This window comes from Bos taurus, chromosome 23 (genome assembly GCF_002263795.3).
Source record: "Bos taurus isolate L1 Dominette 01449 registration number 42190680 breed Hereford chromosome 23, ARS-UCD2.0, whole genome shotgun sequence".
Lineage (NCBI taxonomy): Eukaryota > Metazoa > Chordata > Mammalia > Artiodactyla > Bovidae > Bos > Bos taurus.
In genome coordinates, this window is record NC_037350.1 from 26,413,643 (window position 1) to 26,435,056 (window position 21,414).

The 21,414-nt window shown below is 36.6% G+C and overlaps 1 protein-coding gene and 1 long non-coding RNA gene across 10 annotated transcripts in view; both read left to right on the forward strand.

Annotated features, from left to right (window-relative positions):
• Positions 1 to 5,481: 5,481 nt before the first annotated feature.
• On the forward strand, positions 5,482 to 11,114 carry LOC132343631 (uncharacterized). The gene is made up of 3 exons (XR_009492559.1): positions 5,482 to 5,637; positions 9,619 to 9,672; positions 11,075 to 11,114. It is a non-coding gene; the product is annotated as an uncharacterized lncRNA (long non-coding RNA).
• Positions 11,115 to 12,222: 1,108 nt separating this feature from the next.
• Positions 12,223 to 21,414, forward strand: part of LOC104972343 (E3 ubiquitin-protein ligase TRIM38-like) — a 182,372-nt gene continuing 173,180 nt past the window's right edge. For 8 of the 9 annotated variants that reach the window (XR_009492558.1, XM_059880614.1, XM_059880609.1 and 5 more), the window contains exon 1: positions 12,247 to 19,798. Coding sequence is in view for 8 of the 9 variants with exons in the window: in XM_059880614.1 (XP_059736597.1) it covers positions 19,642 to 19,798 (157 nt within the window). In the remaining variant the exon portion in view is untranslated. The other variant, XM_059880610.1, reaches the window with a different exon arrangement.

The window sequence follows — 21,414 nt, forward strand, 5'->3', positions numbered from 1 at the left end:
CTTTGCATGATTTCATACCCCCTATTATCCTCTCTGTGCAACTTAGGGTATAAAAGCCCCTGTTGAAAATAAAGCTACGGGCCTTGATCACCGAAGCTTGGTCTCCCCATGTCGTTCTTTCTCTCACCTTCTGGCTGAATTCCCATCTGGAGCATGGAGGCTCGTCAAGCCTACTAATTTGCCTGGGCTTCTAAGATCTGACTGGGGAGGCCTTAGTGTCTCCTCTCCTTTGGGAGAACGGGAGGATGCCTGGGGCCTACATAGGTGACACAAATTCCGTGTCTTGGAGTTTTATTGGTTTTCCATGTAAACCAAGTTATTCAGCCTCTTTTCTCCACTGAATTTTCTCACTGAGCTGTCCCTACTTAACTACTTTTTACATCTCTAATTAATACTTAATTAAGCTATCTCTATTCTAATCACCAACACTGTCATCCTGAGGGAATCCCTGGATCCAATCGGGGCTGGACCCCGGGACTTGCCATTGTTTTTGTTCACTAAAATGATATTGTTTATACATAATGGCCTGCCTTGGGGAACCCTATCCCTCTGCTTGAATGTTAAACCAAAATGCCTTTGTTTAGGACCCTGTCCACATGTGAGTGGCTACAGGAAGGAAGAAATGAACAACATCCTCTCCCTGAGTCTTGCCATTCTAGGAGATATCTGCCAAACTAACTTCATTTCCTCATCTCCCCTCAACTCTGTTCTATAAAAGAATCTGGTATCCAGACCCCAAGAAGATGGTTATTTTGAGACATTAGTCTGACTAAGCCATCTTCTTGATCTGCTGGCTTTCCTAATAAAGTCCTATTCCTTGCCACCACCTGGGAGGCTTCCTAGGTAGCTCAGTGGTAAAGAATCTGCTCAGTGGGAAAGAATCCAATGTGGGAGACACAGGAGACTCAGGTTAGATCCCTGAGTTGGGAAGATTCCCTAGAGAAGGAAAGAACAATCAATTCCAGTATTTTTTCTTGGGAAACCCCATGGGCAGAGGAGCCTGATGAGCTACAGTCCATGGGGTTGCAAAGAGTCGGACAGACTCAGAAACGAAGCATGGCATTTGCCTCAACATCCCATCTATACTCTTATTGGCCTTTTGTGTTGCAAGCAGAGTGAGTTTGGTCTCAATAACCAAAAGCTAAGGAAGAAATACTGACTTGAACAAATAAGCTGATTCAATGGGCAGTTTATTTCCCGGGGGTCATTTGCTAATTCAGGAAAGGGCTTAGTTTGAGCAGAGGGACAATGGTGTAGTCTTTGACAGACAGGTGAATCTGCAGCAATGAAGTAGAAATTAGAGGCTCCCACTCTGAAGGATATTTTTTCCAATGGGACATTTATTAAGTGCTGGAGCAGCGCAGGAGGTTGGCAGGGGTAGCAGGGGAAAAGAGGAGAATAGTATAAAATTTCCCACAATTTTGAAGTGCTTGGAAGAAAAAGTTTTGCTAGAAGGAAAAGCTCTCAACAAATAGATGTTTGCCAGGTTTTGAACCATGTTTTCAAAGATAGCAGAACTTAAACCTGTAGAAATCTGATCATTTGCACTTATATTCTGCTTAAATATGAGGTTGGATAGACAGAATTAAGATATCAAGCAAATATACCTGTACTCCCAGCAATAATCCTCTGCAATTATGGCAAGAATGTAAAATTTCTATGGAAATTCTAATAAGTAGAAATAGAGAGAAAATAGTGTATCTTTCAAAAATATATTTTCTCTGAAGAACAATGATCAGAAAACATTGAACTTCCTAAATATGAGTAGATATTTTGACATTCTTTGAGAATGAAATTACATGGCACAGGACAAAATTTGAGGAGCAAATGATGAATTCATGTTTGCATATGCTGAATTCAAAGAACAAATAAAATGACCAAAATGAGATGTTCTAGAAGTCATTAAATATCTGTTGGGAGCTCAAGAGGAATATAATTGGGGTATAAGGAAAAGGTTAAGAGCTAGGATGAAGAGAAAGGCCTACAGAGACACATAGATACAAAAAAATGAGTATTATTTCATGGGAATCAAACAAGATTTGAGTGTCATAAGCTTAGTGACCACTATGAAGACTGAATAAGGGTACACATGGTGGAAAAGATCTTTAAGAGAGAAAAATTACCTACCAAATTGGTGGTTAAAATATTCTCAGGCTGTTTTTAAAAAGTGACTAATATAATCTGCATAAGTAATCGATCCAGTGGAAAGTTAATACCTCTGGAGGCCAAGATCATACTAAACTGGGGAAAACATTATGAAAACAAAGTGAACCATAGACTCTGGAGAAGAGGGACATCTCTGAGTGCTTGAGATGATGAGAAAGTGCAAGAAACCATGGGAGTATTTGTGCAAGTAAATCATAGAAATCGTCTCAGTTGCATTTTTGTTTCTCAGTTAATTATGGTCTAGATTTGTCACCATTTGGTCTTTTTTTTAAGAGAGGAGCTCACACATTATCATGTCTCATTAAGTTTGTATATCATAATCACAACCTCAGACTTAGCCCAGATTCATGCTCCTGTTACTACCAACCAGTTAATACTGACCTCCATAGATGATGTTATTTATCTCTGTGCAGAAATGATCTTCCAACATTCTGTGGGGTCCTTGCATTTTTCTCTCTATCCTTTCTGAAAGTCCCTCTGATCTGTACATTTTCTTTTTAGGTCCTTTTCAAATCTTTCCTCTAATTGCTCTCATGCACCAATTTTATCATGACCTTTGCCTCTGAAAAGTACCAATACTCCAGTTCCTTTTTATGAAACCTAGAAGATTCTCTAAGTTTTCAACACCAAAACACAAAAAAAGTTTTTATATTAAGTTCGTCTCCCAACAGTAAGAGCAATACCACCCCTCCCCAACCTTATGGATGAAATTCAAAGGTGAACAAATTTATAGCCCAGAAAGTTATCTTTGCTAAGTATTAGTTTTGGCTGATTTATTTCTGCAATCATTCTTATCTGGGCAATAAAAACATGTGTATGCCCTTCTCATATTTTCTAAAATCCTATGTTCAAAGATCAACAACATACCAAGAAATGAGCGAAGAGAAAGAGATTGACAGGCAGACAGGCTCCTGATTACACTCAGTAGAGAATTCATGGAGAGAAATGGAGATGGGAAAATCAGCAAGCTTTTGAAAAAGAAGATGCATGAATCATGCCATATGAATTACTTCAAAATGTAGATTGTAATAGAGTCATAAAAATAATATAAAGGCATATGAAATCCATTAATTCAACTTTTCATTTGTTCTAAAAGCACTTAACTCACTTTTCACCCTTTTCCATACTACACGAGCAAGTATAAACTGATAAAAATGTAAAAAGCTGAATAGCAAGGAATCTGAGCATTAGGTGGGACAAGTAATTGATTACCCTTTTATTTGATATCTGACTTAATTCTATTGTTGAAAATACATTTTGAAGAAAACTATGCACTTGGAGGAATGTACATCATGGCATTTCCTCATCTGCCCCTGTAAGAAGTGTGCCAGGTTCAATTCCCATTCTGACACCAACAGGTTGGGCCATGGAGTTCACACTTAAGGTAACATAGCACAAAATCACAGACACACAAAATTACAACACAATCCAAAAGTAAATATATATATATATGTGTGTGTGTGTGTGTGTGTGTGTGTGTGTGTGTGTGTGTATAAAACACTTAGAAGTGCCAAAAACTGAAATGGAAGGGAAGTTGCACAGAGGATTGACATACCTGAGCGAGACATAAGCTAGTCTGAATCTAGGGAAGCTGAGCCAGTCATTTTACCAATAAGATTAGTATTTAAAATGAAGGATTTCTGAAGTTTCCCCAGAATGCATTTATCAGTATTAACTTTTTTTCTGGCCTCCATAGTGAGTTAACTGTAGAGAAACCATCCCCCACTCCTCCAGTCAGCAAAAGGCCAAAGGTCTGTCACTGAGTAGCTTAGAAAGTTAATTATCATATGTGAAACAAATCACCAGTCCAGGTTCCATGCATGAGACAGGGTGCTTTGGGCTGGTGCACTGGGATGACCCAGAGGGAGGGGATAGGGAGGGAGGTGGGAGTGGGGTTCAGGATGGGGAACACATGTACACCCGTGGTGAATCCATGTCAATGTATGGCAAAGCCACTACAATATTGTTAAGTAATTAGCCTCCAGTTGAAATAAATACATTAAAAAAAAACAAAGACAGTTAAGTACACTTACTTGGCAGAAGTTCCTGATACTTTCAATAGGATTTTTATGGTAGGACTTGGGTGTTATTTGGGGCTTAATCTCTTCCTATTTGGTATTTTTATACTGATAGGGAACAACAATTTCACCAGTAGTAAGGCAATGAATATCAAGTAATAAGCTCGTAGATTAAGAGAGATATGAAAACCATCACCTTGATATCATGATACCTATACATTCACAAAACTATGGCCACAATTTTCTTCAAGTTCTTGAAATTCTACAAAGCAAGCAAGAAAGAAGGATCCAAAGGAGCTTGCTTGTCTGATGTCCTTGGTGCATATAAGACCATTAAAATTTGTTTTTAATCTTTTCTGTTATTTTCAAAGTACATCCTCCAAATAGCAAAGTTCTGAATTTCTCATCTACAACATGTTCAGGATACATATTTTCACTACTCTGTCTGACAGGAGGAGGGGGTAGGTGTGGGGACTTCTTGTGTTCAGTCATCCAAATTGTCCACCTGAGAGCAGGGATCATTCTCAGACATGGAATGAATAATTCCAAGGCCAAAGAAATGCATGATGCTGATGTTAGCGTGGGGACTGACAGCCATGAGGGTCAATGGTGTTCTCAAGCAGGGATCAAAATTGGAGGAATCAAGATGTATCTAATATACTCAGGTAATAACCCCTAGAATTTAATTTATATCCTAAAAAATTAAAGTTAGTGCAAATGACCAACAAATGAAAGCTGGGTTGTTTCTGAGTTCTTGCCTGTAGCAAATATTAGAATCTCTAATTTAGTTTTATGGATTAATATTGTTTAAGGCATGGGGGTATCCTGGAGAAAGCAAACACTTGACAATTGTAAATATCTATCAGAACTTTTTGCACAGACAGGTTATAAACAATTATGGGACTGTAAAATTAAGAATCAGCCACCCTCAATGTCCCAGGTAGATTTTCCACAAACTGTAAGATTAATAAGTTTAGATTGTAATATATATATATATATATATATATATATATATATACACACACACACACATATATACACACTTCCTTACTCTAAAAAAGGGAATAACAGAATTCTAGAAGGTTGGTATGATAATATTTTACTTAAATATCTACCTCTATGCTATTCTCTTGAAAATAATATAATAAAAGCAGGAAGAAAGACAGCCGTTCTTCACAGGGTTGTTAAATGTGTGTGTGTCTTCACATAAGCATGTATATCAGCTTTAGGTTCATGTGAGACTGTATTTATTACCATCATATGAAGAAGAAGAGTAAAGTACAGTCCAGAGTTTCTTTCTCTGGTGCTTCCTGCTCTTGTGCCACCCTCATATCCCTGTTGGTTACAGAACAGGGAGGAAGACAGCTGGATGGTCTGACTGAAGCTTCAGTATTTCAGAGGGGGCTCAAGAGAAGAGAGGAAACTGACACTGCTTTGTTGGTAATTAAGCCAGGTAAGTTAACAGTATTTTGTTTCCTGAGAATTTAGAAATGTAGTGTGTGTGTGTGTGTGTGTGTGTGCATGAAGGGCCTGAGAAAGCTCCATAGAGACATGGTAAATTTAGATAAAAGGGTCTAGATTTAGTGGCTCTGATTCTCATGATTTGTCCGTCTTTTATTTTTTTCTTTTCCTAGTTAGAAAACCTTAAGAGCTCCTCTAGAAGAGCCAAACGCTCTCCAGCATTGGATACTGGGCTTTCACGCTGCTCTCTCTGGTCCTCACAACTAGTCTGGCTCTTTCCCTATTGGTCATGGATCCCTTCCATGGTCTCTGTGTCCTTCCTTCATTTCTGAATTCTCCTTCCACCACCATCTGTCCAAGGGACATTTTTTTTCTGTAGGTGAGAACATTCTGAGTCCTGTTTCTGCCTTGTACTTCTCTACTTAAAATCAATCCTTTATAAACTGAAATCCCTCATAAGACTTCTTTGTACTCTTTTACTTATTTAATATTAGTGTCTAAAACAGGATGTGCTTCCCTGGTGGCTCAGCAGTAAAGGATCCACCTGCAATGCAGGAGACTTGCAAGAGGCATGGATTTGATCTCTGGGTCAGGCAGATCCCCTGGAGAGGGAAATGGCAACCCACTCCAGAATTCTTGCCTGGGAAATCTCAAGGACAGACAACCTGGCAGGCTACAGTCTATGGGGTTGTGAGAGTCTGACATGACTTAGCCACTAAACAACAGCAACAACAAAACAGGATATGAAAACCATGATAATAGAATGCATGTGCAAAGAGACCTGTAAGATTTAAAAACATAATTCTCTCCACTTTCCTTCATACAGATGCTCAAATCAAAGCTTTAGTTTTTAAGGAAACAGAAGAATTGAACCAATTAGAGTTTTGCTGCCAATTTGAGAGTACTATGCTCTGTCATCCCATAAGAGAATAGTTTACCTGTAGAACTGGCATTGCTGTATCACAAAAAATTGCGAGCTATTTTGTAAATATTTTCCTTTCTTTCCTTGAGTATATCTTTTGAAGAACAAAATTTTAAAATTTGAAGATCCAATTTATAAATTATTTTTGATTCATGTTTTATATGTTCCAAGAAATATTTGCCTAAAGTCTTGACAATTTCCCCTGTGTGCTTATCTAGAACATCTATAACTTGTTTTATATGCAACTCTATTAATATTTGATTTTTTTAATATTATGAAGTTTGAGTTGCTGCTTATTTTTTTCCAAGTGGATACTCAGTTTTTCCAATGCCATTCATTGAAAAATTATTCTTTCTCTTGTTGAATGAGTTTGGCACTTTTATTGCTATTAAAGCATATAAATAAGGGTGGATTTCTGTATTTCTCAGGTTCATTAGTCTATATATCTCTCCTAATGCTGACATACTTCTGAGTTAATGTACCTTTATTGAAATTAGAACTATATATATAAACTCTCACTTTTTTCTTCATTTTAATATTGTTTTGACTGATCTATGCCCTTCAGAATCAGTTTGTGAATTTCCACAAAGGAAAAGGCAGCAAAATTGTTCATGGGGATGAGGTTGGTGCTATCGATGATTTTAGGGAGAATAGACAATTAACTGGAGAAGGCACTGGTGACCCACTCTAGTACTATTGCCTGGGAAATCCCATGGACAGAGGAGCCTGGTTGGCTGCAGTTCATGGGGTCGTGGAGTTGGACATGACTGAGCGACTTCACTTTCACTTTTCCCTTTCATGCATTGGAGAAGGAAATGGCAACCCACTCCAGTGTTCTTGCCTGGAGAATCTCAGGGAAGGAGGAGCCTGGTGGGTTGCCGTCTATGGAGTTGCACAGAATTGGACACGATTGACGCGACAGCAGCAGCAGCAGACAATTAACAATTATGAGTCTTATAAATTGTAAAAAAAGAAAAAAAAGGAATTTTTCTCCTTTCATGCTTTCTTTAATTTTTCCTAACAATAATCTTCAGTTTTCACTGAAGATATCCTGCATGTCTTTTGTTATGTATAGTCTCAAGTATTTCACACTTTTGTTAATACAAATGCATTTTCTATATTTAATTTGTCATCTGTCTATTGCTAATCCATAAAGTTAAAAACAATATTCTGTAACCTTGCTAAATACTCTTATTAGTTGCAGATGTTGTAAATTCCTTAGAAAATTTACATGTATATTCTACACATTATCTGCAAATAGAGATAGTGTTAGTTTTTAACTTTCTGATTTTAAAATGTTCTTTTCCTTCTTACTGCAATGGCCAGTTCCTCAAGTAAATTATTGATGAAAAGTGGTGAGAATGGGTTCCTTTTCCTGTGTTTCAATCTTGAAGGAAAACATTCAATATTTCAACATTAAGTGCAATATAAGCTTTAGGATTTTTTCATGAATGTCATTGATCAAGTTGAGGAGATTCCCCCCCTATTACTATTACAATGGAATTTGAATTCTTTTTTTCCTTTTTTTTTTTGTTTGTTTTTCTTTTATTTAAATAATTTAAAACCAAATATCAAAATGAATCCACCACAGGTATACATGTGTTCCCCATCCTGAACCCTCCTCCCTCCTCCCTCCCCATACCATCCCTCTGGGTCGTCCCAGTGCACCAGCCCCAAGCATCCAGCATCGTGCATTGAACCTGGACTGGCATCTCATTTCATACATGACATTTCACATGTTTCATTGCCATTCTCCCAAATCTTCCCACCCTCTCCCTCTCCCACAGAGTCCATAAGCCTGTTCTATACATCAGTGTCTCTTTTGCTGTCTCGTATACAGGGTTATCGTTACCATCTTTCTAAATTCCATATATATGCGTTAGTATACTGTATTGGTGTTTGTCCTTCTGGCTTACTTCACTCTGTATAATAGGCTCCAGTTTCATCCACCTCATTAGAACTGATTCAAATGTATTCTTTTTAATGGCTGAGTAATACTCCATTGTGTATATGTACCACTGCTTTCTTATCCATTCATCTGCTGATGGACATCTAGGTTGCTTCCATGTCCTGGCTATTATAAACAGTGCTGCGATGAACATTGGGGTACACGTGTCTCTTTCCCTTCTGGTTTCCTCAGTGTGTATGCCCAGCAGTGGGATTGCTGGATCATAAGGCAGTTCTATTTCCAGTTTTTTAAGGAATCTCCACACTGTTCTCCATAGTGGCTGTACTAGTTTGCATTCCCACCAACAGTGTAAGAGGGTTCCACGAACAGATGGCATATTTTGTCAAACACTTTTTAAAAAGTCCTTGAAATGATTATCTGTTTTTTTCCCTTTATTTTATTAATATGAAGAGTTGCACTGATTGCTTTAAGAGTATTGAACAGTCTTTCAGTGGGTACAAATTCTGCTGACCCCAGTCTTCTCATATATTTTGGATTTGGAGTTGCAGTTTCTTTGTAAAGGATTTCTTTTATTTTTGCTAATTAGTGCTGTTGGTGTGAAACTTACTTTTTCGGTAATATCTTTGCCTGGTTTTGTTTTCAGATATATATTGATCTCATGAAACAAATTGATAAATGTTTCCTCATTTACTATTTTTTGCAAGAGTTTGTAAAAGACTTGTTATTTCTTCTTTAAATAGTCAGAAGAATTCACCAGTGAAATCACTGTTCTGGACTTTTTTTGAGGAAAGGTTTTGATAAATTCTATTTCTTTAATAGACTTAGGGATAATGATATTCTATGTTTCTCTTGCATCACCTCTAGTAGGTTGTATTTTCAAGGAATTTTTAAAAATTTAATAAAGGTTGTCCAATTTACCCTATAAGTTGATAAAATCTTCTCTCATTATCCTTTTAATATATACAGAATTTATGGTGACAGCTCTACCTTTGTTCCTAATGTTGGTGATTTGTAATATCTCTTGATCTGTATTATTCTTGATCTGATAGATGAATATTTTATCAGTTTTGTTGCTCTCTGCAAAGACCCAAATTTTGACTTTTAAAATTTTTTCCCAATTATTTGTTTCTTTTATTTTGTAGATTTTTGTTGTTTTGCGGAAGTTGACAAGTTGCTAAAAAAGCACTCAAAGTAGTGTAAGTATTGCCTTTCTTCTAGTTATATTCTGCATTCAATTTGCTTCTAGAGTATGTTCTGCAGTGCATTGGTGTAATTCTTGATATGGTTGGATGCACGTCTACCATTTTGTATATATTTTTACTTACCTCCTTTGATTTTTGTACTTTGCCCTTTTCAGTTTTCTTTGGATTATTCAAATAATTTCAGGATAGGATATTGTTTTATCTTTGACTTTTTAGTTCTAACACTTTACATCGTTCTTGCATTTTATATTTATTCAAAATATAGAAACAGCAACAACATAGGTCCTTTTAACTCCCCTACCTTCCGTAATTTATGAAAAATACACATCAATATTTGATTTTTTATAAAACAGATATTTATGTCTTTAAAAGAAAATAAGAGGAAAGTTACCTATTTTATATACCTAGATATTTATTCTGATGGCTCAGACAATGAAGAATCTGCCCACAATGCACGAGACCCAGGTTCAATCCCTGGATCAGGAAGATCTCCTGGAGAAGGGAATGGCTACCCACTTCAGTATTCTTGCCTAGAGAATTCCATGTAAGAAGAGGAGCCTGGCAAGCTATAGTCATGGGGTCACAGAATTGGACATGACTGAGTAATTAAGATTCAACTACACATATACACATAGATATTTACCACTTCTGATGTTGTTTATTTTCTGATGCTCCAACTTTTCTTCTGGAATTATTTCCCTTGTGAATTACTTAAACATAAGATCTGAAATCATAAAACCACTAGCAGGAAACAGGATCTCAAAGTAATATCTTCACTCTTATGTTCATTGCTGCATTATACAACAATAAAGACATTGAAAAACCTAATTGAACATCAACAGACAAGTATATAAGGAGAATATGCATAGGATACAATGATATATTATTCAGCCTTAAGAAAGAATAAAATATTACCTTTTTTGACAAGATGAATGAGCATGGAAGACATTTTGCTAAGTGTAATAAGCCAGACATATAAAGATAAATATTGCATGATCCGATTTATATGTGAACTCAAAAAAAAAAAAAAAAAAAAAATCCAAACACAGAAACGGAGTAGATGGTTGCTCTACCAGGAACTGGAGCATGAAGAAAAGGGAGAAATTTTTTTAAAAAGGAAATAAAACGAAAGTAGAATGATTGTTCCCAGAGATTGAAAAGAGGGAACCGTAGGTATTATTTTTTAATAGGTACAGAGTTTCAGTGTTGCAAGATGGTTGTTCATGATGGTTGCACAACATGAATATACTTAACACAACCAAATTCTACACTGGAAAATGGTTAAGATAATAAATTTTGTTATGTGTATTTCATCAGAGTAAGAAAACTGGGAAATTGAATGAATTTAACAAAAATTATGAAGTAAATGATTTTAATATTTTTCCTTTTCATGCAGAAAGAGGTCATGAGAAAGTCACAGTGGAAACCGGTTCCAGGCAAGAAACAATCTATAAATTTTGCTATTTCATTGGCAAGAACTCATGATATAATCAAATAAAGTAGCAATGGAGATAGATAATATACTTTGTCTGGGACGTTGATTCTAATGGATATCTCCTCTTACCAGCTGTGTGTCAAAAGAAGCAGGAGCCAAGTGCACTGTGTGGCCTGTGACCTAATTTTCACTTACATGATATGTGAAGCAATTATTCTAGAATGTTGCCATTCTTTTCCCTTACAATAATATAATTATTAGGACTATAGCATCCTGTTTCCAATGCCATTTCTTCAACTTATTTTTTAATTTCAAGAAGATTCAACTAAGGAATATATCAAATTAATACATATACTGGGCTTTATCTGACTACTGCTAAAATAGTTTTGGGCAGAGCAGTGCTTATACTCTGCTGTTTTTCTATCTCTTTATGAGCATCTTTCTTGTGTAAGTGTAGGTTTTTATTTTATTCTGAAAAATGTAGAAGCCTCAACGAAAAATCAATGCTTGTTATATATACATCTTTATCCCAGAGGAAGTGCTACTCTTTCTCCTAATATGGGATCATTTTCAAGTTTAGTTGTTTTGACAGAAAATGGTGTATTCTAGTAAAACAGTGTTTACTCTCTTTGGTAAGATGGTCTTTGAACTTCCTGGTTACAAAATGTGTATCATTAGAGCTCCAGACAAAATTATAGAAGTGTATAAAATCTTTATCCTCCTCCCTTCTTGATATTGTGTCCTCATATTGATTTGCTTCTTTCTCAATTATTTTATTCATGAATGTGAAGAAGTCAAAGATAATTCCTATAAATCTATACTTGTGGATACATAAATGGATACTAGTGGGTTGCATAGTGTTGAACACGACTGAAGCAGCTTAGCACGCATGCATGCTATGGACAAAATTGAGACCTTAGACATGGTGCATCTGTATGCATGAGTTTATGTGTACCTCATGCAATGTATGCGTGCTTGTATGTGTGTGTAAGAATATGCTTATCTGACTTGTGATAGGATTAATTTGAAACATAAATTTTGAATTAATTGTGCATTTGATTTGTATTTACATTATGTTTGTATTGATCTCCCTTTTTATTTTTCAGAAGATCCTCAGGAAAAAAAGGGTAAAGTCTCTGAAAACTTGTTACTCACAGACTGCTCTCACATGATTGATTTCTTGAGTCCTTGAGATTCCCATGTTCTTAATCTATACACCTCTCCTTGTCTTGTTCTTTTCCTATGTCTCTACCTTTCCCTTCCTAATTTTTAAGCTGCAGATCTTCAGATTATGTTCTCTTTCCTTAGTTTCTCTAATAATCTTTTTCAGTTCTCATTTTCTCTGCTCCATATAATTTTTTCCCATAATCATCAGTATTTTCTGTCTTTCTGTGACCTGTTATAATTTCGTTAAGAAGTTGTTGAGATGAAGAGCATTCAGTTGAAAGGCACACTGTTTCCATTCTGCATATTTTTGCAGAATACATTGCAAAATGGGAACTCTGGCACATATCTCAAGTTTAAGGGCTCATTTCAATGCCAATGAAACTTGCCCAAACTAAACGACATGAGAACTGATCTCACATACTGAGTGAAATTTGTCCATCCTTTGTCTTCCAAAGCCTATGAAATTTATGTTACAATCCATTAGACAATGAGAAATTAAGGCTTATTCTCTGTGACAGAATTTATTGTCCAAAGAATCCCAGGTGTAAAAATATTTCCCATTAGTATTCTCAGAATTTTTTTAACCAAAACACTGTTTTGTGATTTGGGTATTTTCAGTGTCACATTTATCATTAACACAAACTGCAGTTTCTATTAAATATGTAAAGAGGAGTTCTATAGCACAGGGAGTGTTCAAACACTGTGTATCTGTTAATTCTCAATTTTTCATGTGTAATGCATGGGCAACTATTATTGTAAGTTTTTTAAAAACATATTTCTTATACACTTCTTAGAAGGTTGAACAACCTCTTTTAATGATAGTTATTCAAAGAGAATTCAACTCAAGAATATACTGATTTTTATGTATATGCTCTTTATGTGACTATTGCCACAGATAGAGTCGTGGACAGATGGGCAGCTTTATACTGTTCTTTTCATCTATTTCCAGGTATCTCTCTTATGAATAAGTGTGTATTTTCATTTTATTATTAAGATGTAGGAGGCAAAATACAAGAGGGATGATTGCTATATCTTGTATCCCAGAGAAAGAGAACAGCATTTCAGTCTACTTCCTTGTGTGGTATACTGGCAACCTTGTTCCTTTTTCAATAAGCGGTATAAGGAAGTAAAACACACACACAGTTTTTTCTGATTGGTGAGATGGCTTTCAATCTTGTAGCACCAATTCTCAGAAATGTGTGCCAGTTAGGATCGCGGTGAGAATTATAACAGTCTTTGAAAGTTCTGTCTTCCTTTCTTCCTGACATTGGGCCTGACATAAATATGAAGAAGAAAGTGGCAAATCACATTAATGTATTTCCCTGTGTACATATCAAAGTATTATCTGCTTTTTGTATTTTCTCTAAACCCCTTAAATCATCATTTTCATTGGACTTCCATATGTTTATTTTCTTCAAATTTATCTTTGCCCGGACGGTAGCCATCATCATTTGCTATTCAAATACCCCACTCTCTTTCTTCCTTAATATGTCTTTTTGTTGCAACCTATGCAGATGTCCTTTTCATTATAGGGGACTGGAATGCAAAAGTAGGAAATCAAGAAACGCCTGGAGTAACAGGCAAATTTGGCCTTGGAATATGGAATGAAGCCGGGCAAAGACTAATAGAGTTTTGCCAAGAAAATGCACTGGTCATAGCAAACACCCTCCTCCAACAACACAAGAGAAGACTCTATACATGGACATCACTAGATGGTCAACACCAAAATCAGATTGATTATATTCTTTGCAGCCAAAGATGGAGAAGCTCTATACAGTCAGTAAAAACAAGACCAGGAGCTGACTGTGGCTCAGATCATGAACTCCTTATTGCCAATTTCAGACTTAAATTGAAGAAAGTAGGGAAAACCACTAGACCATTCAGGTATGACCTAAATCAAATCCCTTATGATTATACAGTGGAAGTGAGAAATAGATTTAAGGGCCTAGATCTGACAGATAGAGTGCCTGATGAACTCTGGAATGAGGTTCGTGACATTGTACAGGAGACAGGGATCAAGACCATCCCCATGGAAAAGAAATGCAAAAAAGCAAAATGGCTGTCTGGGGAGGCCTTACAAATAGCTGTGAAAAGAAGAGAAGCCAAAAGCAAAGGAGAAAAGGAAAGATATAAGCATCTGAATGCAGAATTCCAAAGAATAGCAAGAAGAGATAAGAAAGCCTTCTTCAGCAATCAATGCAAAGAAATAGAGGAAAAAAACAGAATGGGAAAGACTAGAGATCCCTTCAAGAAAATTAGAGATACCAAGGGAACATTTCATGCAAAGATGGGCTCGATAAAGGACAGAAATGGTATGGACCTAACAGAACAGAAGATATTAAGAAAAGATGGCAAGAATACACAGAAGAACTGTACAAAAAATATCTTCATGACTCAGATAATCACTATGGTGTGATCACTCACCTAGAGCCAGACATCCTGGAATGTGAAGTCAAGTGGGCCTTAGAAAGCATCACTACGAACAAAGCTAGTGGAGGTGATGGAATTCCAATATGATGGAATTCCAGCTATTTCAAATCCTGAAAGATGATGCTGTGAAAGTGTTGCACTCAATATGCCAGGAAATTTGGAGAACTCAGCAGTGGCCACAGCACTGGAAATGGTCAGTTTTCATTCCAATCTCAAAGAAAGGCAATGTCAAAGAATGCTCAAACTACCGCACAATTGCACTCATCTCACACACTAGTAAAGTAATGCTTAAAATTCTCCAAGCCAGGATTCAGCAATATGTGAACCGTGAACTTCCTGATGTTCAAGCTGGTTTTAGAAAAGGCAGAGGAACCAGAGATTAAATTGCCAACATCTGCTGGATCATCAAAAAAGCAAGAGAGTTCCAGAAAAACATCTATTTCTGCTCTATTGACTATGCCAAATCTTTGACTGTGTGGATCACAATAAACTGTGGAAAATTCTGAAAGAGATGGGAATACTAGACCACCTGATCTGCCTCTTGAGAAATCTGTATGCAGGTCAGAAAGCAACAGTTAGAACTGGACATGGAACAACAGACTGGTTCCAAATAGGAAAAGGAGTACGTCAAGGCTGTATATTGTCACCCTGCTTATTTAACTTATATGCAGAGTACATCATGAGAAACGCTGGACTGGAAGAAGCACAAGCTGGAATCAAGATTGCCGGGAGAAATATCAATAACTTCAGATATGCAGATGACACCACCCTTATGGCAGAAAGTGAAGAGGAACTAAAAAGGCTCTTGATGAAATTGAAAGTGGAGAGTGAAAAAGTTGGCTTAAAGCTCAACATTCAGAAAACGAAGATCATGGCATCCGGTCCCATCACTTCATGGGAAATAGATGGGGAAACAGTGGAAACAGTGGCAGACTTTATTTTTCTGGGCTCCAAAATCACTGCAGATGGTGACTGCAGCCATGAAATTAAAAGACACTCCTTGGAAGGGAAGTTATGACCAACCTAGATAGCATATTGAAAAGCAGAGACATTACTTTGCCAACAAAGGTTCATCTAGTCAAGACTATGGTTTTTCCTGTGGTCATGTATGGATGTGAGAGTTGGACTGTGAAGAAGGCTGAGCGCCGAAGAATTGATGCTTTTGAACTGTGGTGTTGGAGAAGACTCTTGAGAGTTCCTTGGACTGCAAGGAAATCCAACCAGTCCATTCTAAAGGAGATCAGCCCTAAGAATTCTTTGGAAGGAATGATGCTAAAGCTGAAACTCCAGTACTTTGGCCACCTCATGTGAAGAGTTGACTCATTGGAAAAAACTCTGATGCTGGGAGGGATTGGGGGCAGGAGGAGAAGGGGCCAACAGAGGATGAGATGGCTGGATGGCATCACTGACTCAATGGACGTAAGTCTGGGTAAACTCCAGGAGTTGGTGATGGACAGGGTGGCCTGGCATGCTGCGATTCATGGGGTCGCGAATAGTCGGACACCACTGAGACTGAACTGAACTGAACTGATGCAGATATTCCTTTCGAGCCAGGCAATTTATTAAACAAATACATCTAAAGTATTGGCACTTCCCATAATGCAGATGGGAAAGTTTTGTCCAAGATACGTCAGGTGATTTGATTTAAACCATTACAGTTACATTTCACTGCCATGTAACACTTCATTTTCTTCTTTTCATGGAATTTTATTAATAACATTAGTTAGGCATTTATTAAAAATAGAAACTTACAAAACACAGATTATTTATGTATCAGTTGGTAAAATGTGAATTGAGGTGCTCAGGTAAATTTCTCTGTAGTATCTCTGGACGCAGTGCTTCAGAATCCTTTTGTCTAGTATTCATTGTGGAAAACATATTGTATAATAAATAGAATCAAACAATGCATGTAAATTGAAAACCAGTGTATTTACGAAATCATACAAATTAAATAATAAAACCCTAAGTAATGTCTAAAAGGATAAGGGATATTTTAAAAGGCAACCATGAGAACTACTATTCCCTAAAATTTTCTCGCAGACCATTAAATTCACGAATTTAATAACACTTTTATTTCAGGGAGTATATCCTCAGGGTAAAACTGGCCCTATATCACAGCATTTGTGTGTGTGTGTGGGTGCATCATTGTCCTCATTGGTTTATTATTATATAAATTTTGCATTAAATTTGAATTTTCTCACATTCTTCTCCATGATATTTACATTGATCTCTCCATTTTCATTTCAGAACAACATCAGACATCAGACGGTAAATCTTCTGAAATCCTGTAAACCTCCTCCCCACCTCAGTAGAATGCCTGTCTCCTGCTGCCTTAACATTCCCTGCTTTTTAATCTGATGTCAGTCACATGTTCATGCTTATCCTGGGGGGTCTACCTTTACTTTCTCAATTAACATCTTACAGACTTTTCCCAGATTAAGTTTCTCTTCTTACAACTTCCCTCTTTCTGTATTTTCCAAATTCCTTTCTTTGCATTTCAAAGTGCTCTTTCCCTATGACATTAGCTTTTCCTGTTTTCCAAGCATTTGCTATGATTTCACTCAGAAGGTGACAAGATAAAGGGCACTAGTCTGATAGAGACATCGTTTCCATTTTGTACCTTTTCCTGGAACACATCCAATATTAGGCCTCCGGTCACAGAGGCCAGGTGCGTGAGCCAGTTTTTATACCACTGATGCTTTTATAATCTAAGAAATGAGAGAAGACTCTCATTTGCTGATTTCAGTTTGTCTATCTAAAAAGGCATGTGTCAATTCTGATATTGTGCATTGGTCAAAGATGAATTTGAGCCTCATTATTCCACTGGTATAGAGCATATTACCGGAGCATTCCAAAATATATGAATATTTGAACCCTCCAGATGGCTCAGTGTTAAAAATACACCTGTTAATGCAGGACATTCAGGTTCAGTCCCTGGGAGTAGAAGATGCCATGGAGAAGGAAATGGCAACCCACTCCAGCATTCTTGTCTAGGAAATTCTGCAGACAGTGAAGGCTGGTGGATTACAGTCCATGGGGTCGAAAAGTAGCCCAACATGACTCAGCCACTAAACAACAACAATAACATCTAGAATATATAAAGAACACTTACAAAGTATATGAATATTCTTTTAAGATTCTCATAGAAATTTTCATGTATGTTACAGTGCTGTTTTTTCTCTTTTACCTTTACAATGAAACTATTTTTATTAAACTTCAGTTCATATTTTTTATTTGTAGAAAGGATTTAATTCTCAAGGTATGTTCCGTTGCTATGTACCTCTCAGACCATTAAGAATCTACCTGCAATGCAGGAGATCTGGGTCCAATCCCTTGGTCTGGAAGATCCCCAGGAGGGAGAACTGGCAGCCCACTCCAGTATTCTAGCCTGGAGAATCCCATGGACAGAGGAGTCTGGCAGGCTACAGTCCATGGTTCACAAAGTCAGACACGACTGAGTGACTAACATTTTTACTTTTCTGATTTCTCAATTTTTCCTGTGAAAGACAGGAATCATTACTGTGGGATTTTGCCTAAGATATTGTCTTACAATACAAATATAATGCAATTAGAACTTTAACAGGTTCCATGTATTTGTATTTTTAAACAATTTCTATTTCAAAGGAAATTCAACTATATATTGATTTAATATTTCAATGAAGCTGTATGTAATGCACAGATTATTGGGCAATGGTGGCTTTGATCTATTCTTTCTCTTTGCAAGTATCTCTCTTTGGTTATGAAGGTGTGTTTTCCTTTTACTCTGAAAAAGTTGGAAAGCCCAATACAAAACAATGATTGGCATATGCCATATCCTTTAACCTGGAGGGAGGGCTACCATACTGCCTTGCAGTCTATAATTATCTCTTTATCCCTTTGTCACCAGGAGGTGTGTCATGTACAGAAGTGCATGATGAGAAGTGCATCAATTTTTTATTGATGAGATGATCTTTGAACTTTGCAGTCTGTATTCTCAGAATACAACTCTCAGAAACAACTTTGGAAGTATTTGAAAGTTTTGTTCTCCTTCTTTATGACATCATGACTAATTTTGAATAAATTGTTTCTTTCTTTTTTTTTTATTGATAAATGTGAAGGGGAGCAAGGTAAGCCCTATAAGTGTGTTTCCCTGTATGTAAACATGGTTTCATCTGTTACCTGTGCCTTTCACTTCAACTTCTAAAGATCATTTTTCTTGACTCCAAGTTGTGAATATTTTACATGATTTTTTTTTCTGAATCTTATCTTTGCAACTAAGGGTTTCATCTTCATTTGCTATTCAATTATTCTCCCAATATTGTTATTTGATTTGTCCTGTTATTATAATGAATGCAGGCATTTCTTTTCAGTCAAGTAAATTTTACTAATCCTAGTCTTCTGTAGCCATTATGGTTTTCAAAGTGTCTGAAGTGAAAGTTTTGTCCAAGACATAGCTAAGTCACTTGATTCAGACCCACTTCACAATCATTATTTTATTTTTCTTCTCAGGGAACTTAAGAGAAATTTTATTTAAGAAAAGAGAACTTCACATACACAGTGTTATGTATTTCTAGTTGATGAAAATATTTTTAATGGTGGAGCCCAGGCGATACATTCTGTAGTACCACTAGAAGTAGTGGTAGATCCTCCAATTCAGTGTTTGTGGCTACTTTATATCACTTAGATGTAGTAACCAAAATGAATGTACATATTAACTAAAAGGCAAAGTACTTATCAGATCATACAAACTGAATGATAAAAGCCTAGCTATATCAAATAGGATGAGGAACTTTTTAAAGGGCAGCACGAGAACTGAAGTTTCTTAAATGTTGTATCAAATCAGAATACTCATTCATTTTATGTCCATTTTCATTTTGAGAAAAATACTCTTTGGAAAAACTTGAGCTCTCAGCCACTGGACATGTGTTTATTGTGGGAGTGTGTGTGTGTTCATGCAGTGGTATGTACATGTGTATTTGTGTGCACATCCATGTGGGTTCACTTTGAAACATAAATTTTTCATTGCATTTAAATTACCTTCCCATTTTTATATTGTATTTACTTTAATCTCTTTATTTTCTCTTTCAGAAAGACCTGCACTGACAGTAGGTAAATTTTCAAAAAACCTGTTGCTCCCAACTCCATTAAAATGATGGTTCCTCATTGCATTAACATTTTCTGCCTTTTAATCTGTATCTACTATTGGCCTGCTCTTTCCTGAATGTCTACATTTCCCTCCCAATTAAGTGATTATGCACTTCTTCTTTTTTTTTTCTTCTTTTAGGATTTCTTTTTTTTAATATAAATTTATTTATTTTACAATATTACTTTACAATATTGTGTTGGTTTTGCCATACATCAACATGAATCTGCCATGGTTGTACACGTATTCCCCCTCCTGAACCCACCTCCCACCTCCCTCCCCATACCATCCCTCTTATACAGAGTGAAGTAAGCCAAAAAGAAAGCACCAATACAGTATACTAACGCATTATATGGAATTTAGAAAGATGGTAAATATAACCCTGTATGTGAGACAGCAAAAGAGACACAGATGTATAGAACAGTCTTTTGGACTCTGTGGGAGAGGGTGAGGGTGGGATGATCTGGGAGAATGGCATTGAAACATGTATAATATCATATATGAAATGAATCATCAGTCCAGGTTCAATGCAGGATACAGGATGCTCGGGGCTGGGGCACTGGGATGGCACTTCTTTCTTAAGTGACCTAAAGTTAGTGTCATTTTTGTTTCCCAAGCTTCCTTTATTTTCCATTCCTGCTTTTTAAATTCCAAACCATTCTTTACCTCTGGATATTGGCTTTTCCAGACACTTGCAGTCATTTCACTGAGTAGTTGGTGAGACAAAGGGCATTAGTCTGATAAGTACGTTTTCTTTTCCCTTCTGAAACACATCCAAAGATAGGATGTCCATCACATATATCAAGTTCAAGGAACATTTCTATGGCAATGATAGTTATCAAACATTTAGAGATGAGAGAAGATGTCTATCATGTGAGTAATGTTTTTCCATGGATTGTCCACTCAGACATGAGTAAACATCAATCATTAGTTAAATTGAATTTGATACTGGATTCTTGGGGCTGGTACACTGAGACGATCCAACGGGATGGTACGGGGAGGCAGGAGGGAGGGGGATTCAGGATGGGGAACATGTATATACCTGCGGCTGATTCATGTTGATGTATGGCAAAACCAATACAATATTGTAAAATAATTAACCTCCAATTAAAATAAATAAATTTATATTTTAAAAAAATTCTAAAAAAGAGAAAAAAAAAAAGATTTGAAGCTCATTTATCCAGTTCCTTTTACCATATTGTCCAAGCATTTTCAGGTATACAAATAATTTTACATGATTCTTCTGGGAAATAGTAGTATTGTCTGAAGTTTGGAAGTGTTATGACTCGTTTGGTTCTCTTTCCTCAGGATTGCTTTGGCAATTCTGGGTCTTCTGTTGTTTCATAGAAATTTCAATATTACTTGCTATAGTTCTGTGAAAAATGTCAGAAGTAATTTTTAGGGATCACATTAAACTTTTTATTGCTTTGTGTAGTATGGACATTTTCAAAGAAGGAAATGGCAACCCACTCCAGTGTTCTTGCCTAGAGAATCCCAGGGACTGCGGAGCCTGGTGGGCTGCCATCTATGGGGTCGCACAGAGTTGGACACAACTGAAGCGACTTGGCAGCAGCAGCAGCAG